Raw genomic sequence first — 20,000 nt, 5'->3', positions numbered from 1 at the left:
CCCGCTAGAGCTCTGTCGGAGTTATTTCCCTCAGTGTCTCTTAGTTTGCTCACGTTCTCTCAGACAGTTTCTGACTGGAAATGATGTTCTGAGTGTTATCTTCACCTGCTGGTCAGTGTTTAACAGAAGCCCTGGTCAATCTTTTACATGAAGGACCTGTTCTTCTAAAGCCATGCTGTCTCATAACCACAGTGAAGCATGCGCTCTTCCTCTATCTGCTGTAACTCACAGGAGAACTTGAGAAAGAGCTGGAACACTCCTGAAGTTTGATTAATAACCGTTGACATGCTCAGGACATTTGTAAAGGGAGACTGTTACTCTAACTGAATAATCAGTAGTCGGGTATCGTTGGAGTTTGATCAATTCCAATTCTTATCAATATCAATGTGGTTAAATAAAATCAAATATTCAGATATCAAACATATTTATTCTGTGTCTCTTTTTGCAAAACACTGAACAAAAATCATCCGGCTACAGGAATATCTGGACTGGATAAGAGCTGTGTGTGCAGAATAGAGCTGCAGCGTTCTGGATACATGCAGACCTCTGGTTTTATTTTATTTTATTAATGGAGGTTGGTTGTAGTTCTCTCACATTTCAGAAGAATAAATATTTAGACAGTAATCAAAATCTTGGAATGATTCATTGACCCACTCAAGATTTATTGAAGTGATTTTGGGTTCCCTACCCTAGTCTCAGAGACAGGTGAGAGGTTTAGACACACACACAGTGTCCCGTGCGCTTGTGGAAGTGTTCAGGATGATTCTGCACATCAGAACGAGGACACGGCTCTTTACCTGGCTTCTGTTCTTGTGTCTTTCACTGCAGGGTAAAGGAGGACGGTCTATTTTAATCTGTGTGCCATAAAAGAACCGCACAGCTCCACTTCCTCTTCCCCACTGATCACTAACAAGATTCTTTTAGTTTCTGTGCAGTTTATCAAATGTAGTCACCGCTCTCATTTGGTCTCCAGTAAAGTTTCCTCATCTTAAGTGTGGTACAGTAGGATTCTCACAGCTTCAGTGACCTCATCATTAACCCGCTTCTGCAGACTAACTGCTCGATCGGCTGTGTGTTTCAGAGAGGAGAAGAGCGAGCAGCTGCTGGACTGCAGACAGGAGCTGGAGCACACAAAGAGCGAGGTCAAGAGACTGCAGCAGGAAGTGAGGCATCTCTACATCACACTCCTGAGTGACACTGAGCTTAACTAAATCTCTGTCCTCTTAATTGCAAGTCCTGATGTGTAATGACTACAGTAATTCCTTTAACCACTTACACGCCACAGCTTTACACAGCCAGTAATAGCTCAGCCGATCATCACACATGTATTTACAGACGCTGTCTGATCCATGGCATCAACAGACCCTCATTCTGTGGAATACCAGGATCTAAATTAAGTTTTCCAAACCTGATCCCAGGGCCCATATGAATATCTATATCTAGAAGTCTTGCATTTAGTTTACCATTATGATGTCTGTTAATTCTTTAATTAAATCAAATATATATAGGTTAAAAGACTGATAAATATGATTGATCATCAAATAACCCTACCATAGATATGTGATGTTCTTACAGTCATATGCTGCAGTGTTGTGGCATGTCCAATAAAAATTGTTTTTTAACTGTGACTGATGAGCAGCATCGTAAATGTCGACTAGTTTAAGATGGCAGACATGCTGACATGTATGGAGCAGATAGATATAGATAAATATTCTTTGGGCTGTCCAAATAAAAGCAGATGTTTTATTTTTGTCTAATCCAAAAATGTAACTTCACTGTAGTAAGACACAGGTGTCAAGACGTATAAAGGTGTTTGTGTGTTTGTCAGAACCTACAGTTGCTCTGTGACGCGCGGTCGCTGCGGGCGTATCGGGATGAGCTGGACGCGCTCCGAGAGAAGGCCGTCAGGGTGGACAAACTGGAGAGTGAAGTGACACGCTACAAAGAGAAACTCCATGACATTGAGTTCTACAGGACCAGAGTGGAGGTGCGTTCACATCACTACATGTGTTCAGGAGGGAATGTTGGGAATGTCGTGGGGAGAATTGATTGTGTGTGTTCACGAGGGATTGCTGGGAATGTCGTGGAGATTATTGATTGTGTGTGTTCACGAGGCATTGATGGGAATGCTATGGCGGTTGTTGATTGTATGTGTTTACAAGGGAATACTTGGGATGTTGTGGAGGTTATTGATTGTATGTGCTCACGAGGTAACTGTGGGAATGTCGTGGATATAATTGATTTTGTGCGTTCACAAGGGAATGCTGGGAATGTTGTGCAGGTTATTGATTGTTTGTGTTTAGGAGGGAATGCTGGGAATGTTGTGAAGGTTATTGATTGTTTGTGTGTGTTCACTAGGGAATGCTGGTAATGCCACGGTGGTTGTTGATTGTGTTTGTTCATGAGGGAATTCTGGTAATGTTGTGGAGGTTATTGATTGTGTGTGTTCACAAGGGAATGCTGGGAATGTTGTGAAGGTTATTGGTTGTGTGTGTTCACAAGGGAATGCTGGGAATGTTGTGATGGTTATTGATTGTGTGTGTTCACGGGGGAATGCTGGGAATGCCACGGCAGTTATTGATTGTGTGTATTCACGAGGGAATGCTGGGAATGCCATGGCGGTTGTTGATTGTGTGTGTTCACGAGGGAATGCTGGGAATGCCATGACGGTTGTTGATTGTGTGTGTTCACTAAGAAATTATGGGAATGTTGTGAAGGTTATTGATTGTGTGTGTTCACGGGGGAATGCTGGGAATGCCATGGCTGTTATTGATTGTGTGTATTCACGAGGGAATGCTGGGAATGCCATGGTGGTTGTTGATTGTGTGTGTTCACTAAGAAATTATGGGAATGTTGTGAAGGTTGTTGATTGTGTGTGTTCATGAGGGAATTCTGGGAATGTTGTGGAGGTTATTGATTTTGTGTGTTCACAAGGGAATTCTGGGAATGTTGTGGAGGTTATTGATTGTATGTGCTCACGAGGTAACGGTGGGAATGTCGTGGATATAATTGATTTTGTGCGTTCACAAGGGAATGCTGGGAATGTTGTGGAGGTTATTGATTGTGTTTAGGAGGGAATGCTGGGAATGTTGTGAAAGTTATTGATTGATTTGTGTGTGTTCACTAGGGAATGCTGGGAATGCCACGGTGGTTGTTGATTGTGTTTCTTCATGAGGGAATTCTGGGAATGTTGTGGAGGTTATTGATTGTGTGTGTTCACAAGGGAATGCTGGGAATGTTGTGATGGTTATTGATTGTGTGTGTTCACGGGGGAATGCTGGGAATGCCACGGCAGTTATTGATTGTGTGTATTCACGAGGGAATGCTGGGAATGCCATGGCGGTTGTTGATTGTGTGTGTTCACGAGGGAATGCTGGGAATGCCATGGCGGTTGTTGATTGTGTGTGTTCACTAAGAAATTATGGGAATGTTGTGAAGGTTATTGATTGTGTGTGTTCACGGGGGAATGCTGGGAATGCCACGGCTGTTATTGATTGTGTGTATTCACGAGGGAATGCTGGGAATGCCATGGCGGTTGTTGATTGTGTGTGTTCACTAAGAAATTATGGGAATGTTTTGAAGGTTGTTGATTGTGTGTGTTCATGAGGTAATTCTGGGAATGTTGTGGAGGTTATTGATTTTGTGTGTTCACAAGGGAATTCTGGGAATGTTGTGGAGGTAATTGATTTTGTGTGTTCATAAGGAAATGCTGGGAATGCCATGGTGGTTGTTGGTTGTGTGTGTTCATTAGGGGTGTAAGAAAATATCGATATATGTGAGTACCCTGATATTTTGTTTGCCGATACTGTATCGATTCTCCAAAACGGAATGCTGGGATTTTTTTGGCTGTAATTGCTTATATGTGTACATGTAGGAACTGAAAGAGGACTATCAGGTTCTCCTGGAGACCAAGAGCATGCTGGAGGATCAGCTGGAGTCATCCAGAGCTCGATCTGATAAACATCATGAGCTGGAGAAGGAAAATCTGCAGCTTAAAAACAAGATCCATGACATGGAGATGGTGAGAGAGCACAGAGCCATCAAATGTTTAGTCCATTGATACAGCACTATATAGCACCTCATTATTATGTCCTCAATTTCTAATTATTCCAAATTATTATTATTATGTGAAATGAATAATGTTTTTACCTCAGCGATGTTGTGCATGTGTTGTTATATTCAGGTTAAATGGTGTGATGTATCTAGTCAGATTGGGGCTGCTGTGTTTCAGGAGCGAGACATGGACAGGAAGCGCATGGAGGAGCTGCTGGAGGAGAACCTGACGCTAGCGGTGGCCCAGAAACAGAGCATGGACGAGTCTCTACATCTGGGCTGGGAGCTGGAGCAGCTCTCCAAGACCACACCTGAGCTCTCTGATGGTACGCTCAGCCCGCAGACCGCTGCATGTGGCCATATTTACTGACAAATCCCTGATTATGATGCTTTGTCAAGATGGTGAAGTGACCCAGATCCAGGATGTTTTCTGAGTCTGACGAGAGGCTGGTGTCTGGGACTGTCAGCGTGACTCTGAGAGCTGTTGTGTGTTGTGTGCAGTGCCGCAGAAGTCTCTGGGTCACGAGGTGAACGAGCTGACGTCCAGTCAGCTGCTGAAGCTGGAGAAGGAGAATCAGATGCTGCTGAAGAGCGTGGAGGAGCTGAAGGCCTCCAGTGAGAGCGGCGCACGCCTCCGACTGGAAAAAGACAACCAGAAGCTCAGCCAGCAGGTCAGAGTTCAAACACAGGTCTCACATTAGAAAACAGAATGTGTGAGAAGTTGTGAGACTTGACTTTAGAGAATGATGGTTTCAGCTGCTTACATTTTCAAAAATTTGCTTCTTTTTTCAAAACTGTACTCACAAATCCAAGAACTGCACACACAAAATGTAAAATGGTTCACATATCTTGCAAAATGAAGCACTGCATTCAAGACATTTGCAAACACCTTTACCGTAATATTAACTCCTGCTAGATGTTTGTGTGTCACACAGAGAACTGTGTGTTGTGTGATATTACAAACAGTGTTTTATGAAATTGCAAACTGAGTCAAAGGCTGAGAATTAGTGTAATGTTTTACAGATTTGGTGTGTGCTGCTGCTGTTTGACTGACAGCTTTCACAAACTGTGAAACGAAAGATGTGTAAGCAGTTGAAAAAAACTGTAAAATTAGAGTGATTAGATTCTGATGAAGGATAAGCAGAAGTTTCTTCCTGCACTGATGAATCATTCACAATGAGACCAGGATTAGTAAACAGGAAGTAAATGAGTCTATTCTGGTGTGGCTTTACTTAGCTTCCTCACAAAGAAAGGAGAACCGTTTGAACAGAATGGGTTAAAATGCAGGATCATATTCATTAGCGAGTAATCCGAGTTTAAATCTGATTTGGGTGCAGTTAAGCTGCTTGTAGAGCATTAGCCGCTCATACGAGTTTGATTGCTCATTATGAGTGTGTGCATATGTCAGCGCTGGCACATCTGATCAGCTGATGAGGATGTGATGAGTTTATGAAGCGTGTGTGTGTTTGTGCAGCTGGAGCAGCTGCAGGCGGAGCTGACCGCAGACAGAGAGAGTCTGCGCAGCGCTGAGAGTCTGAGCACAGATCTGCTGAAGGAGAAGGGACAGCTGGAGAAAACACTGGAGACACTGCAGCAGAACTCTGACAGACAGGTGCTCACACACACACACACACTCACTCAGACACACACACACACACACACACACACACACACACACACACACACACTCGGACATGCTGCAGCATGCATGTGAATCAGTCATAAATCCACCACAAACACAAACATGAGCCCCCAACAACGCCGATCTAGCACTAAACCACTGACCTGTGTGTGCCCAAGGCTTTCTCCTGTAGAGACACACCTCTGTGTGTGCTGTAAAGACAGGATGTCATGTAGTATACTGGTTAGTGAACTGCTTACAGCAACACTGAAGCAAGACTTTTACATGTTAGCGACAGAGAGAGCATAAAACCTGACGATTACCTGCAGAGGAACCATTGGTTCAACATTACTCCATACTCCAAACTCCCAAGCACACTTTAGAACTTTCAGTTTAACAGTTTAACAGTTTTCTACAGAAAAAAAGATAGCTTTGAGTAGGGCTGGGTGATATGGCCAAAAAACTAGATCTTGATTTTTACAGTTTTTAACTCATCAAGTAAAAATGTTATAACATAATTGAAGTAACTTTTCCTTTATTAACCCTCTAGTTAAGTGCACCACACATTATGAAAATATTAAACCAATCACTTTAACATTTTTGTACAACTACAATAATTACATCTTGTACAAACCTGTCTTATACATATTATATGTTCAGCTTGTCATTCTAAAAACCCTACGCTCAAGTTAACAGAACTTGATCACGTGCTCTGACATGCAGTTTTATCAGTCTTTTCTCTTTATTGTTATCATTATCATACTGTCACACTGTCTAATTCTAACGTTTGGTAATATTTCTAATTACTTGATTTAGAAAGAAAAAAAAACTCATGGCAAAACATTCAATTCAAATTAATTGATCCAATCTGAAACCATAACCCAGCCCTTCTTTGAGGTGTGGTGCTGATGATGACACATACCAAGTTTTGTAATGATGCTTTAATGCAATAATGAAATGCAGTATTGTATGACAAAACTCAGTATGGCCGAGATGGTAAATTGAGGTATTGATTAACTCAGCATCCCACTGAATCCAACAAAACAAGGCTTCAGCACACTCTTCATCTAATTCATTAGCAAGTTATTCAAGAACAGTTTAGCTGATCATCTTGAACTCCATGAATGGAAGACGAGCATGATCTGATTGGATTTTCCTGTATATCAGATGAATGATCTAGGAGTTAAAGGATTATTTAACTCTTCTCTGACACACTGTGTGTGGTGGTGACGCAGGTGAAGGGTCTGGAGCAGGAGAATGATCATCTGAACCAGACCATCACCTCTCTCAGACAGCGCTCTCAGGTCAGCGCCGAGGCTCGCGTCAAAGACATCGAGAAAGAAAACCGCGTCCTGCACGAGTCCATCAAAGAGACCAGCAGCAAGCTCAACAAGATGGAGTTTGAGCGCAAACAACTTCGCAAAGACCTGGAGCACTATAAAGAGAAAGGAGAAAGAGCCGAGGAGCTGGAGATGGAGGTCCATCGACTGGAGCGAGAGAAGGAGAGTCTGCAGAAGCGTCTCGCTGCTCTCTCCATCACCTGTGGGAAGGTGGAGGTGCTGGAGAAGGAGAACGCTGAGCTGGAAGCAGAGAGCAGGAAACTGAAGAAAGCGGCGGACGGTCTGAGGAACGTTTCCTATCAGCTGGAGGTGCTGGAGAAGGAGAACACTCAGCTGGATGAAGAAAACCTGGCGCTCCGGCGCATGGTGGAGTCTTTACGGTCCACCGGAGCAAAGGCTGCTCAGCTGGAGCTGGAGAACAAAGAGCTGGAGAGCGAGAGAACCCAGCTCAAGAAGAGTCTCGAGCTCCTGAAGGCTTCGTCCAAAAAAAACGAGCGTCTGGAAGTCAGTTACCAAAGCCTGGAGGCAGAGAACCAGCGGCTCCAGAAAGCCCTGGAGAGCGGCAGCCGCAAGATTCAGCAGCTGCAGGGAGAACTGCAGGACACGGAGATGGAGAACCAGAGCCTGCAGCAGAGCCTGGAGGAGCTGAAGATCTCCAGCAAAGGTCTGGAGCAGCTGGCGCAGGAGAACACGGCCCTGGAGCAGGAGAACAACCAGCTGGAGAGAGACAAGAAGCAGCTGGAGAAGGAGAACAAGCGGCTGCGACAGCAGGCTGAAATCAAAGACTCCAGACTCGATGAAGACAACCTGCGCATCTCTCACCTCGAGAAGGAGAACCGCACGCTGGGCAAGGAGCTCACCGCTCTCAAAGACACGTGTGGCCGCGTCAAAGACTTGGAGAAGGACAATAAAGAACTGGTCAAACAAGCAACCATAGACAAGAAGACCCTGGTCACTCTGAGAGAGGTAAACCGGTTTAGCTGATGCATGCTCGGCCGTGGATTGCTTGCGTGACTCTTACTGTGATGTTTCCTGATGCAGGAGCTTGTCAATGAGAAATTAAAGACCCAGCAGATTAACAATGACCTGGAGAAGCTGACCCATGAGCTGGAGAAGATCGGCCTGGATAAAGAGGGGCTTCTGCGTGATGAAGAGAGCTCTGATGACAGGTGATTCACACGTGCAGTTAGGGATGGAAAGATAAATCATGACAAAATTCCCCACAGTCAGCATTACCATTTCAGATTTAATTATCATTAAAACCATATTCGATTACCGTGATTTAAACAACTGAATAAATACCGTTTTCAGGAACAGTCACAGCACACAGAGTAATTTCGTGTGAAAACTTGGCAGAAAAGCTGGGAGGTTTCATGAGGGAACTTCAAAATTAATATATGATTGTACCTCTGAAGGTCTGACTGTCTTCAGAAATGATTTTGTTTTCATCTTCACTCTATGTAATACCTAATAAACTAGTGTTCTTTACGGGAAACAGCTGTAAGTCTGCTGCTCCATCAGCGCCACCTGCTGTCAGACACGTATATTACACTCAGTCTGTGTGCCGCTTCTCTCTGGACAACACGCGTGAATTTTGATGAAAAACAAGCTTATGTTGATTCTACACATTTAAATAATTTGGAGATTCATGGAGCAGACAAAATACATACAATCATTGATTAATCAATTATCATTTTGACTTAACCCTTTCATTGAAAGGCTGAAATGTAGGCTTAACCATTTTAACCAGCTTTATTTGAATATTTCCTACATGCTATTCGATAAACTGTTGTCAGTCATGCTTTCAATTAAAATCCAGACATCATTGGTAATGATATTGTTTTAGTGTTTATGCAAACAAAAGATAATTTTATGTGTTGTTTGTTCATTTTAAATATAAAACTTGAAATAATTTACGTGTACGTACTTTTTGAACATTTCCAGCATATTTTAACAATGCCAATACCACAATAAAATTTTAACTGTGATACTGATAAATGTGATCATTTTGGTCACTGTAATCGTGATAAGAAATGTTCATACTGTAACATCACTTCAGTAACTACTGCTCAACATGGATTTAGAGGAATGCTGGAGTCATCATGTCACCTGCGTGACGCTGTGTTTCTTCTGTGTCAGGTTTAAGCTTCTGGAGTGTAAGCTGGAGTCCACTCTCAAGTCCTCTCTGGAGATCAAAGTGGAGAAGATCGCTGCTCTAGAAGCCCGACTGCAGGAGTCCTCCAACCTCAACCAGCAGCTGCGGCACGAGCTCAAAACGGTCCGGCGTCAGGCTTTGTGTGGCTGCTTGACTGCAGATTGTGTGTTTATTAAACCTTGTTTTGTCCACCGCAGGTGAAGAAGAACTACGAGGCTCTGCGTCAGCGTCAGGAGGAGGAGTGTTCGGCTCAGAGCTCGCCTGCGAGAGGACGGGAGGACACTCAGAGCAAATGGGAGAAGGAGAGTCAGGAGGCCACGCGAGAGCTTCTGAAGCTCAAAGACCGACTCATAGAGGTGGAGAGGAACGTAAGTACTGGCTCATGGCTGTCAGAACATCTTTATGTTAGCAACACGGTTCACATGGCTGATGTTTGTCCAGAACGCCACTCTCCAAGCAGAGAAGCAGGCTCTCCGGACGCAGCTGAAGCAGCTGGAGTCTCAGAGCGGGAATCTCCAGGCACAGATCCTGGCTCTTCAGAGACAGACCGCGTCCCTACAGGAGAACAACACCACGCTACAAACACAGAACGCCAAACTACAGGTCAGAGACGCTCCTCACACAACACTGCTGTAATGCTGTGTGCACTTTACACAGAGAATATTTGCATCTTATATAGCCCGGCTTACACTGTGCGATTCTGGTCACAATGTGGTTGTCTGAGACAAACTTTGAAAATCCTAAAAGATTCCTGTAATCCTAGGCTACAATCTGTGGTCTTTGATCGCTGGTTTGACATGTTCACAGACAGCCGATTAATGGCCGTCGCGGTCAGATTTGACCTCTGAAGGTTCGGTGTACAGTCCTGCAGTGGGACGTCTCCTACCACGAACGTCAAGCGGTCATCATTTCTCAAGACAAGTATGATCAGAAGTAATGCTAGAGATTTCTTCTAACCACATAAACTCAGACGCTTCCGTCCTACAACCAGACATGTCAGTAAGCTCTTCACTAATTGGCTTGTGTGAAAACACATCATGCTAGTTTTCTGAACTCACAGGAGATTCATTTGAGGCGTATATAGCGTGTTTGTGGCATTCACTTCGCCTCCGCTAATTTTCATCTTTGCATTAACTTTGTATGTAATCGAGCAAATAATTAAACTAGCTTTTGGTGTGAACGCATCTTTACAGAAAGGGTATGGTGGATATTTCTCCTTGTGAATGTAACCGGAGTTTGGTCGTAAAAGCTTTCGGGCCCCTGGGAGTTGCACAAAACGATCTGCAGCTCTTAAGTCGACGCGGTGTGCTCATTTACCAGAAGCGCACTTTGAGCTAAACAAGTTTATGATGCTCTGGCAGGTGGAGAACTCGACGCTGAACTCTCAGAGCGCCGCTCTCATGTCCCAGAATGCTCAGCTGCAGACGCAGCAGTCCGGCACAGAGAGCGAGAGGGACGTGGCCATTCGAGAGAAGGAAGAGCTGCGCTCGGTCTACGATCTGCTGCTGCACGACCACGAGAAGCTGTCTGCGCTGCACGAGAGACAAGCCTCAGAGTACGAGGATCTGATCGGCAAACACGGAGAGCTGAAGAGCGGCCACAAGAGCCTGGAGCTGCAGCACCGCAGTCTGGAGAACAGGTGCAGACCTGACACAGCCAGCAGTCACCGGTCACTCCACAGACACACCTGTGTTTCTGAACGTGTGTGTGTGTGTGTGTGTGTGTGTGCAGGTACAATCAGCTGCTGAAGCAGAAGAGCGAGCTGGAGCAGCTGGAGAGAGAGCTCACAGCAGAGCGAGAGAAGATGATGTCTGACAGCAGGAGTCATCAGGACACGGCCGCACAGTACCAGAGGCTCAGCGAGGAGCACCACACGTGAGTGTCAGGACCAGGAGCGTCTCTGTTGACTGAGGACACTCTCTCACCAGCGTCTCTCCTGTGTACAGGCTGAGCTCCACACACCAGCAGCTCCTGAAGGACAACGAGCTCCTGCAGACAGATCATAAGAGCCTCAAGAGTCAGCTGAACACGGCTCGGCTGGAGCAGACGCGTCTGGAGGCAGAGTTCTCCAAACTCAAAGAACAGTACCAGCAGCTGGACATAACCTCCACCAAACTCACCAACCAGTGCGAGGTACAGCTTCACCTCCTCACACGGACTGTGGTCAGGGCCCGCAGAACATTAATACCACAACAAAAACAACTAGACAAATATAGATCTAACACATCAATTAGCAATAGTAGAAATAAATGTGACTAAACAAATTTCAGGTACAGAAATTGATTTGTGTTTTCTTTTTATAAAAAAAACCTAGAGTGAAGTTATTAAAGATATTCAGTCCAGATCAGTGATTTTCTTTAGTTCTTTGATTAACATTAACGACAGACAGTGTGTTTATTAGTCTGCAGAACACACACAGATCTAAGAGCATTTTCTTTCTCATCTGTTACGTTCACTAAAGACCAGACCTGCTGTGTTTGAGGATGTACTGATGTAGTTATCTGCAAGCTGGTGACAGAAGTGACAGAAGTCAGGTCTAGCTCGGAGCAGTGAACAGTTTGAGATCAGACGAGTTCTGTCCCTTCCTGCTGTTCAGAATCACTCTAGAAATAAAATGCACACATCTTATCAAATACCCAGTTCTTGGAGATTTGGAACCGGTTGTAAAATGGAACCGTTCTCTATACCTGGCACTAATCGTGTATGACTCTACACATCCCAATCTCATCAGCATGTGAAGTTCTCATGTGGACATGTAAACTCATAAATCTGGTGAGCTAAATAGTTGTTTGCAAGCAAAAGAGATGTGGAGAGTAACTGTGTTTGTGTGTAATGTGTCCTGCAGTTGTTAAGTCAGCTGAAGGGGAACCTAGAGGAAGAGAACCGGCATTTGCTGGATCAGATCCAGACCCTCATGCTGCAGAACCGGACCCTGCTGGAGCAGACCATGGAGAGCAAAGACCTGTTCCACGTCGAGCAGAGACAATACATGTGTGACATCACCATGTTTCTACACACCTAATCTTCTAAAACTATTTACCTGTAAACATGCATCACCTCCTATGTGCTGATACACTTTGATGCTAGCTTACTTCTCTCTGTCTCTCTCACACACAGTGATAAACTCAATGAACTGAGGAGACAGAAAGAGAAACTTGAGGAGAAGATTATGGATCAGTATAAATTTTATGACCCGTCACCTCCACGAAGGTAAGCACACTAGTACACAGAGACAGGACAGCACGGAGTGGATCATTCACATTACTCAAACACTCTGCCTCTTAGAGCACAAACCACATCCAAACTGGCTATATTCAACACAGAATGCTACATATATGAAAGTGATATATTGAGAGGATCATCTCAAACAGTTATAGCCTAAAAGTTAAAAGCAGCATTGACAAGAAGAAGAGATAATACAAGACCCCATGCACCAACATAACATACCCACTTTTCAAACTGCACATCATCACCAGTGTTACTGGTATCCCCCCTCTTCCATATATACTGAATTAGCATATCTTCATTTCGAAAACAAATCCCTTTAGTTCTTCAGTTTTTTCACAGTTTTTGTGAATGGGTGTCCGTAGATGTGATAGCTCTAGAGATGCACACATTATCTGCCACCATGGTTTGCCATTGCTAAGGCCACGCTGTCTGCTCTGCGCTTTTTGCTGCAAACTTTCACCTGAAGTGTTGAACAGATCTTTATGAAAGATGTCTGTAAACACCATTTGAGTGGTCTCCAGCCAAAACTGCTGTAGAAACTAGCTCACTTCTTACTCCCTATTGCAGCTTTGTTTGATCTCCCTGATAAGGATGAAAGCAAGATATGCAGGCCGATTTCTTCCATAACACAACTGGGATCGGGGAAAGGCTTGTTGTGCCAGGGAATATCACTCTCCACAATGCTAGACATCAAGCAGCGCTAAGACTAGACAATACCTGGCCTGTAGCTCTAGTCATGGCTAGTCACTCGAGGCGATAGTCTTGCGATAGTTTTGCACTATGCCCATAATATGCCAGACCTTTCTGGCTTTCCTGAAATGAATGAAGAATCTAAACCCGTTAGGAATCAAAGTGAACTTGAAGATGGTTCATTTACCCCGACACTGTCAGTAACCTGTGAAATTCTGGGAATTGACACTACACCCGTAGTTGGTGCAACCAATGTGACAGATGCAGCAGGTTGATTCAGCTAGTGACTGAACCCAATTACATTTGCTTGGCTCATTAGACAACAAGTAATGTCCACTATTCTTGTCACAAAGGGAAAGAAACTAGAACATACTGCTCTCATCCCCTCATAGTTAGAACTTCTGAGTGTGGCCTGTAAAAGGTTCAGTCCAAATGTTATTTGGTTTCCTCTGAGTAATATTGTTTGGAATCACCAAAGTGGTTTCCACTAGGTTTTTGAACAACTTTGCAAGTGGAAGGTACAAGGAATCCAAATGTTGTTTATTTTGTGGGATTACTGCCCTCAAATGTGACCCAGTGACATCACAGGTGATTCTTGAATCCCATTTATATTTATGCATTTAAGTGATGCTTTTATCCATAGCAAATTGCATTGCATTTAATATTTCTCGGTTCATGGTGTCAATGAGAACTGAACCTGTGACCTTGACAATTTGACTTAGCACAGTGCTCTACTGTTTAGGCTTCACTACAGGAATGCTAACCAGGTAGCAACCAACTACCTCCAGGGTATTTTTATATATTTAGCATGCAGCCTGGGCAACTACTGCCCTTCAAACCCAACTCTTTAATTCTAAAATGCTTGGAGAGGCAAGCCAAAGAGTACATTTGCTCCTCACTCCCCAATTCACCAGTTTGCCTGCCACCGAAACACACCATCCCCTCCCACTTAAATTGTATGATGTCAAGCCATATTAGGTTGCTGTAAATTGGTTACGGTTAAGCATTCAACTCTGTAATCTACACCAGGCTTGTCTCCAAGCTCTGGATATTAGGACTTTCTCCATCTGCCTGTGGGTCATCTTCGCTCATCCTAAACATTAGGCCTTTAGTAGGGCTACTGAGAATTGCATTCCCATTAAAAGTACAACTCAAAAGATATTAAGCTCACTAGTCTTCCTCACTAATGTGTTTCCCAAAGGCTTCATAAGCCAAAGTGCCTCATAAAGACTGTTGGTGCCTATGGTTTCTACGATCTACTTGGGCTCACAGCACTTTTGGAAAATACAGCTCAGTTTGTTGCAGAACAGTCCTGGCACATCCTTAATACACAGCATGGCACATTAATACATTTATGGTCCCAGATGTCTAAAGGATGTTCTCTTAGATAGAAAGCACCATCTCCATTAGCATCAGCACACCTCTTAGGTCTATAATGACCTTCGGAGAGTGAAGCTTTCATCTAAACTCATCATCAAGAGGGATTTGCCCTCCCTGCAGCACACGGACTCCAGAAAGTGCAGGATAAACAGTTGTGCTTAAACATTTATATAGACTGCTAATGCCATTATGCAGATGCACTTTTATAAATTGATGTAGTACATTCAGTGACAACCCATGCACCTGTGGGAATTTCATCATTTACACAGCGACTGCACTGGTCTTCTTTCCTTATGCAGAAAGTATAAATCACTTGCATTGCATTGAGTTCTTGGAGGCACGTCACTACGATAATGCACCTTGAGTACCACCTCAGATTCATGCAGAATTTCTCAAGGCTTGTCTTCCTACCAAATTCCACATTTCTTCCTAAGGTGATTAAACTGGGATTAGGTTGTTTGAGAGTAGAAATTCCTGTGTGTCATTTTCCTCTATTCGGTTCTGTGGAGGAGAACAGATGGAACAGTTTATTCCCGCTGAGGCCATTGAGTGTGTGTTTAGATGGGACAGGCACAAAGCTTCAGATGAGAAGCTTTTTTCTGTTTGCAACAGCATTAAAAGGGCAACAGCTGTCTTATAGATTAACACTTCAACCCTGCTCCTCGAGGTCCACTGTCCTGCAGAGTTTCACCTGAACTAGACAATCAAGGTCCAAAGGATCCATTGGAAAATACAAGCAGATACGTTGTAGCAGGTTGGAAATAAACTTTGCAGGAGAGTGGGTCTCCAGGAGCATGGACAAAGACCTCTTGAATAACAGATACCATAAGGTTAGCTAATTCAGTTAAAGGCCTATTTCTGCCAGGAGGGCTGAGAACTCATTCTGCTAGAGAAAGTACTATCTATGTTGAGGACATATGGGAAGCAGCAAACTGGGCTTCTCTCCACAAGCTTATGAGTTTTGGCTCAATGCTATGAGGTTATCTTTTGCCTATGTAATGTTGGAGGGAAATCTTAGAGAAATTCCAGGTGTCCTTAATGCTGAATAGTTGCAAGGCGACTGAACAAGTGAACACTGTGTTTGTCCCAGATAAGTTGAGGTTATGACTAGACTTCAGCCCTGGTTGTCTTGGGGTGATCGATTACATCTTCATCTGCTCAGAGGTTCTAATTATGAATGTGAACCTGTGTCCATGCAGTGGAATATGTAGGGAAGGGGTGGAGCTTGCTAATGCAGTGCTTCCCAGCTATGCTCCTGGAGCCCCCAACACTGCACATTTAGCATATCTCCTTAATCAAAAACACCCAATTCATGTTATCAGCTCATTAGTAGAGACTCCAAGACCTGAAATGTGTAAGACAAAGGAAACCTGCAAAATGTGCTGTGTTGGGGGCTCCAGGAACAGGGTTTTGAACCACTGATTTAATAGACTGGTCATGTTTAGACCAATGGCCTTGTGGGCAGTGCGCCAGCTTACAGCGCTGTTGCACTTTGGACATCCCAAACTTGAGTCCCTGCTTGAACTCGGGATGTCCGAAGATAGCTATATACCTTTGTCCATATTAGAGATTTCCTGTTTTTTTTTCATTGCAATTACTTATGCAATGCATAAGGGTGCCCTCCGGCTTCCACTATGAAACAGTCATTACATTATGTGTGTACTTGGTAATCCTCACAACACCTGGGTAAAAATAGAAAAGATAATACTTTTATCTAGAGAAACATATTTTCTCTAAAGAAACATCTTCATGGATGCATAAGAATCACTGAATAATTATTGATATCGTTATAGCATTAAATACCAAAAATAACCGTGATATATTTTGAAGCCATATCGCCCCCCCAAGACAATAAAATGGCAAAAATAAATCATTAAAAAATTATTCCAAAAATGATATACTGCCCATTAACCTGAAGGTGTCATTGTGGATGAGTGCAGATGCCTCGCTCAGAGAACCACAGGAACAATACAGCCTCAAGTTATTCCATAGAGTTTAAAACCTCAGATCTGCAATGTCTTTGAGCATTTCAATCTCCTGATGTGTTGCAGTGTTTTGGGGTTTCGAATGATTGCACGAGATGCTTTACAGGACATAGGTCACATGATAAGAGTTGCTGTTTCTGCAGGAGGGGCAACTGGATCGCGCTAAAGATGAGGAAGCTCATCAAGCCAAAGAGTCGTGAGCGCATGCGCTCTCTCACGCAGACACCCTCCCGCTCAGAGTCCAGCGAAGGGTTCCTGATGTTGCCGCAGCCAGACAGTCAGGACAGCTCGTCCATCGGCTCTGGATCCAATTCGCTGGAGGACAATCTCACCCACCACAGCAGCAGTGAGTATCAGCACACCTCCTGTTCCCTTCTTGCAGTTAACTCAGTCAGTCACTTCACTCCTGAATCACTCCAGCACGTTCAGCTAGTGACTGAACCCAATGGTTCTAGCTGATTCTTTCTTGGATTTCCACTGATTCCACATGCTCAGAGGTGTGTGTCGGAGGCATGGTCTGGCTGCTCGTACACTTTGGGAAATACAATTAGGGAATGTCCCTCTTGATCCCATCCAGCATATTTTGTTTCCTGTCATCAGTTATGTTAGCCCATGACTTTTCCAAAATAATCATTTGTTTGTTAAAGGGGTCATGAACTGAGGTCCACTTATAATGTTATCATGATTTTTACATTTTAAATTTAGAAGTAACAGGCTATTTTCTGTCCTGACCCCCTAATCAGAATGCTGTGTTAGAATAGTAGAATAGATAAATTTCGATATTCCATTTTTGAGAATCGATACAGTATCATCAAACTAAATATTACGATACTCACGTGTACCAGTATATCCTTACATCCCTATTGATAAGACGTGAAGGATTGTAGACTTGGAAGAAGACGCCCCCTGCTGTGATTGGCTAACAGTTGTTTGTAGATTCTCTGGCCTTCAGATGGAGATTAACTGCTGATCACACAACCATGCTTCACTGACAAGATGCGTATTACTATCGCAGCTTCTGCCCAGTATAGAGTTGTGCTGATAGATGATAGTATCGTGTATAGATAATAGTCAGAGGTATCGACGATAGCAGATGTCTCTGTCGATAGTCAAGACCATATTAGACTTATTCTCATATTAATGTATTAAATTATAATGACAATAGCTGTTATTATTTTTATTAGGCGGCCTAATATAATTCGGCTATCAAACTGCCCAGCTAGTTAGTTTATCAGTATGTTTGAAAGTATTTTTTTAGATTATTGGTGATTCCATAGGCTCTCTCTCTCTCGCACCTGCACGGTTTAAAACACCAAATAGTTATGTTATGACAGGAACAAAGAGTCTCTCTCTTGCTCCACCCATGAATGATAATATCATGTATCGTCGATCTCACGTGCTGACGATATGACCATTTGAAAAATGACCATATCGCCCAACACCAGCCCAGTAGTGATTGGGATATCATTGTGATTTATCATGATTTATCGTGCAGTCCTACTATAATACTGAAAAAAAAGTTTTGAGTTCTGAAACTTACAGGATGTTATTTTTATAGTACAATGATCTTTTATATGTACAAAGATCAGGGGAATTTGGGTTTCTCAGTTGATGACCCCTTTAATTGTTCATCACAGTGACCAGTCAAAACTGTATTTGTGAAGTCAGCGCAACAGAAAGTTGTTAAATGTCCGTTTATAGTCTCGCGTGATTTTGTGCGCACCCAACAGAAAACCGCTCAGCTAGAGAATGATTTCAGCAAACACACCACACGTTTGACATCCTACGAGATGTGTGATTGTGCAGTTCTGGCCTGACACTCTCTCTTGTTTTCTTGCTTGCTTTGCCAAGGGAAGAGATTTGAGAAAAGCCAAACACAGGCTTCCTCTAACGGTATGCTGTCAGTCAGCCCATGAACACTCTGAAACTTGTGTTCTTCTCTATTAAAAGGTGCAATGCAAAGAGTGTGTGTGTGTCTGCAGTTCAGCAGCCATAGTTCTCCAGTGTCATTCATTCATCTGTGTGTGAGAACACAGCGAGAACATTGCACCCTTTAATACTCATTAGCTGTTGTCCTGTTGGCATCAGACGGTGTGGTGAACGTTTCACTCCATGTTTGTTCAGCTGAGTGATCATGTTAATGTACGAGCATCAGTTTGACAGGAAGGTGCGCTGGTTGTCATGCTAACATGCGTCTGTTCTCTCCTCCTGCTTGTTGCGTTTCTTTGCCCCGCTGTCTGTCCGGCGACAGCACTGAAAAAGCTTGCGTTCATGAGGAACCGATCCAAGGAGAAAGACCAAGTGAAGGCCGTCTACCGCCGCTCTATGTGTAAGACATCTGATCGTCCTCATCCATCACGCTCTTCTTCACACTCTGAACTGTCCATGTGTTCTGCAGCGGTCACCATCAGTCACTTCACAGACCTGCACGGTCCTCGCTCTCAGTGACCATGACACAGATGCACAAACATAACCCTAGGGAAATAAGTATCTTAATGTATTTGAAATGCATCTATTTCATGCTTAGTATACTACAAATACATTTAAAAATACCCTGCAGTTGTACTTTTAGTGTACTAAACTGCTATACTTAAAGTCTGCTAAAGTGGAACAACTAATTTTACGCTTAATGCACTTTAAAAGTGCGAACTAAAAGTGGAACTTGAGCTAAAGTGGAACTACTGCAAGTATACTTCAGGTGAACTCTAAAAGACCGATATTATTCAAAGATCATACAGTCCTCATCAATAGTGACATTAAAACACATTTTAGACTTAATATTAAGAAATATGCATGGTGCACTAGTAGTACTCCTAATAGAATTTGATGGATTATGTTTTTTTCAGTTCAGTTACAGTCAGATCTGTTTGAAGAGTCCACTCAAGAAGCTAGTAACCGAAGACAGTGATTGGGTAGTTTAGGGATAACATCTCACATGTGATATGTCAGGGTTAGCTAACACACTGTGTGCTGGACTTCCAGTGTTAGTGTATTATTAGAGACGTGTGTGTGTGTGTGTGTGTGTGCTCACACACCTTGCGCAGCTTCAGTCGTGAGCTTGTGTGAATGTCTTCAGTGTGTCCTGCTTCATCTCTTCACTAATCATCTGCATTCAGCCTTGCTGTCCTTCTTCATCTGTCTTTTCTCATATTGACCACATGCATCTGGCAGGCCTTCAGCGTGTGTGTGTGTGTGTGTGTGTGTCTCAGCCATGAACGACCTGCTGCAGACGATGGCAGTGTCCGGGGGTCAGTGGTCCAGCAGCACGGATCATCTCGAAGCTCCAGACGAAGCCATCGGTGCTCAGCACGGGAAGGAGTTTGGATCCATGGACTACTCCGGACTGAGCCTGACCCACGGCCGCAGCGCTCGCCTCCGCTCGGACACAGGTGTGTGTGTGTGTGTGCGTGTGTGTGTGCGTGTGTACTGTTAGACCCGCGAGGAGCAGAAGTGTGTGTGTGTGTGTGTGTTGTGTGTGTACTGTTAGACCCGTGAGCAACAGTAGTGTGTGTGTGAGTGTGTGTGTGTGTGTGTGTGTACCGGTAGAC

At 43.7% G+C, this 20,000-nt stretch overlaps 1 protein-coding gene across 7 annotated transcripts in view; it reads left to right on the top strand.

Moving 5' to 3' along the window:
- The window catches only part of ccdc88ab (coiled-coil domain containing 88Ab), a 59,892-nt gene that overhangs the window by 21,496 nt on the left and 18,396 nt on the right, over positions 1 to 20,000 (top strand). For 5 of the 7 annotated variants that reach the window (XR_003277802.1, XR_003277801.1, XM_026224703.1 and 2 more), the window contains exons 9-28: positions 1,082 to 1,163; positions 1,829 to 1,987; positions 3,875 to 4,021; positions 4,232 to 4,379; positions 4,555 to 4,724; positions 5,528 to 5,665; positions 6,910 to 7,980; positions 8,056 to 8,183; positions 9,154 to 9,292; positions 9,367 to 9,537; positions 9,611 to 9,772; positions 10,531 to 10,808; positions 10,901 to 11,044; positions 11,116 to 11,302; positions 12,015 to 12,160; positions 12,287 to 12,379; positions 16,596 to 16,798; positions 18,304 to 18,345; positions 18,704 to 18,781; positions 19,662 to 19,841. Coding sequence is in view for 5 of the 7 variants with exons in the window: in XM_026224703.1 (XP_026080488.1) it covers positions 1,082 to 1,163; positions 1,829 to 1,987; positions 3,875 to 4,021; positions 4,232 to 4,379; positions 4,555 to 4,724; positions 5,528 to 5,665; positions 6,910 to 7,980; positions 8,056 to 8,183; positions 9,154 to 9,292; positions 9,367 to 9,537; positions 9,611 to 9,772; positions 10,531 to 10,808; positions 10,901 to 11,044; positions 11,116 to 11,302; positions 12,015 to 12,160; positions 12,287 to 12,379; positions 16,596 to 16,798; positions 18,304 to 18,345; positions 18,704 to 18,781; positions 19,662 to 19,841 (3,866 nt within the window). In the remaining 2 variants the exon portion in view is untranslated. The remainder of the gene's footprint in view (positions 1 to 1,081; positions 1,164 to 1,828; positions 1,988 to 3,874; positions 4,022 to 4,231; positions 4,380 to 4,554; positions 4,725 to 5,527; positions 5,666 to 6,909; positions 7,981 to 8,055; positions 8,184 to 9,153; positions 9,293 to 9,366; positions 9,538 to 9,610; positions 9,773 to 10,530; positions 10,809 to 10,900; positions 11,045 to 11,115; positions 11,303 to 12,014; positions 12,161 to 12,286; positions 12,380 to 16,595; positions 16,799 to 18,303; positions 18,346 to 18,703; positions 18,782 to 19,661; positions 19,842 to 20,000) is intronic. The other 2 variants (XM_026224701.1, XM_026224702.1) reach the window with 2 other exon arrangements.

Source organism: Carassius auratus, chromosome 38 (assembly GCF_003368295.1).
Source record: "Carassius auratus strain Wakin chromosome 38, ASM336829v1, whole genome shotgun sequence".
Taxonomy (NCBI): Eukaryota; Metazoa; Chordata; class Actinopteri; order Cypriniformes; family Cyprinidae; genus Carassius; species Carassius auratus.
Note: the sequence above shows the minus strand (reverse complement) of the source record. Positions and strands in the feature narration are given on the sequence as shown.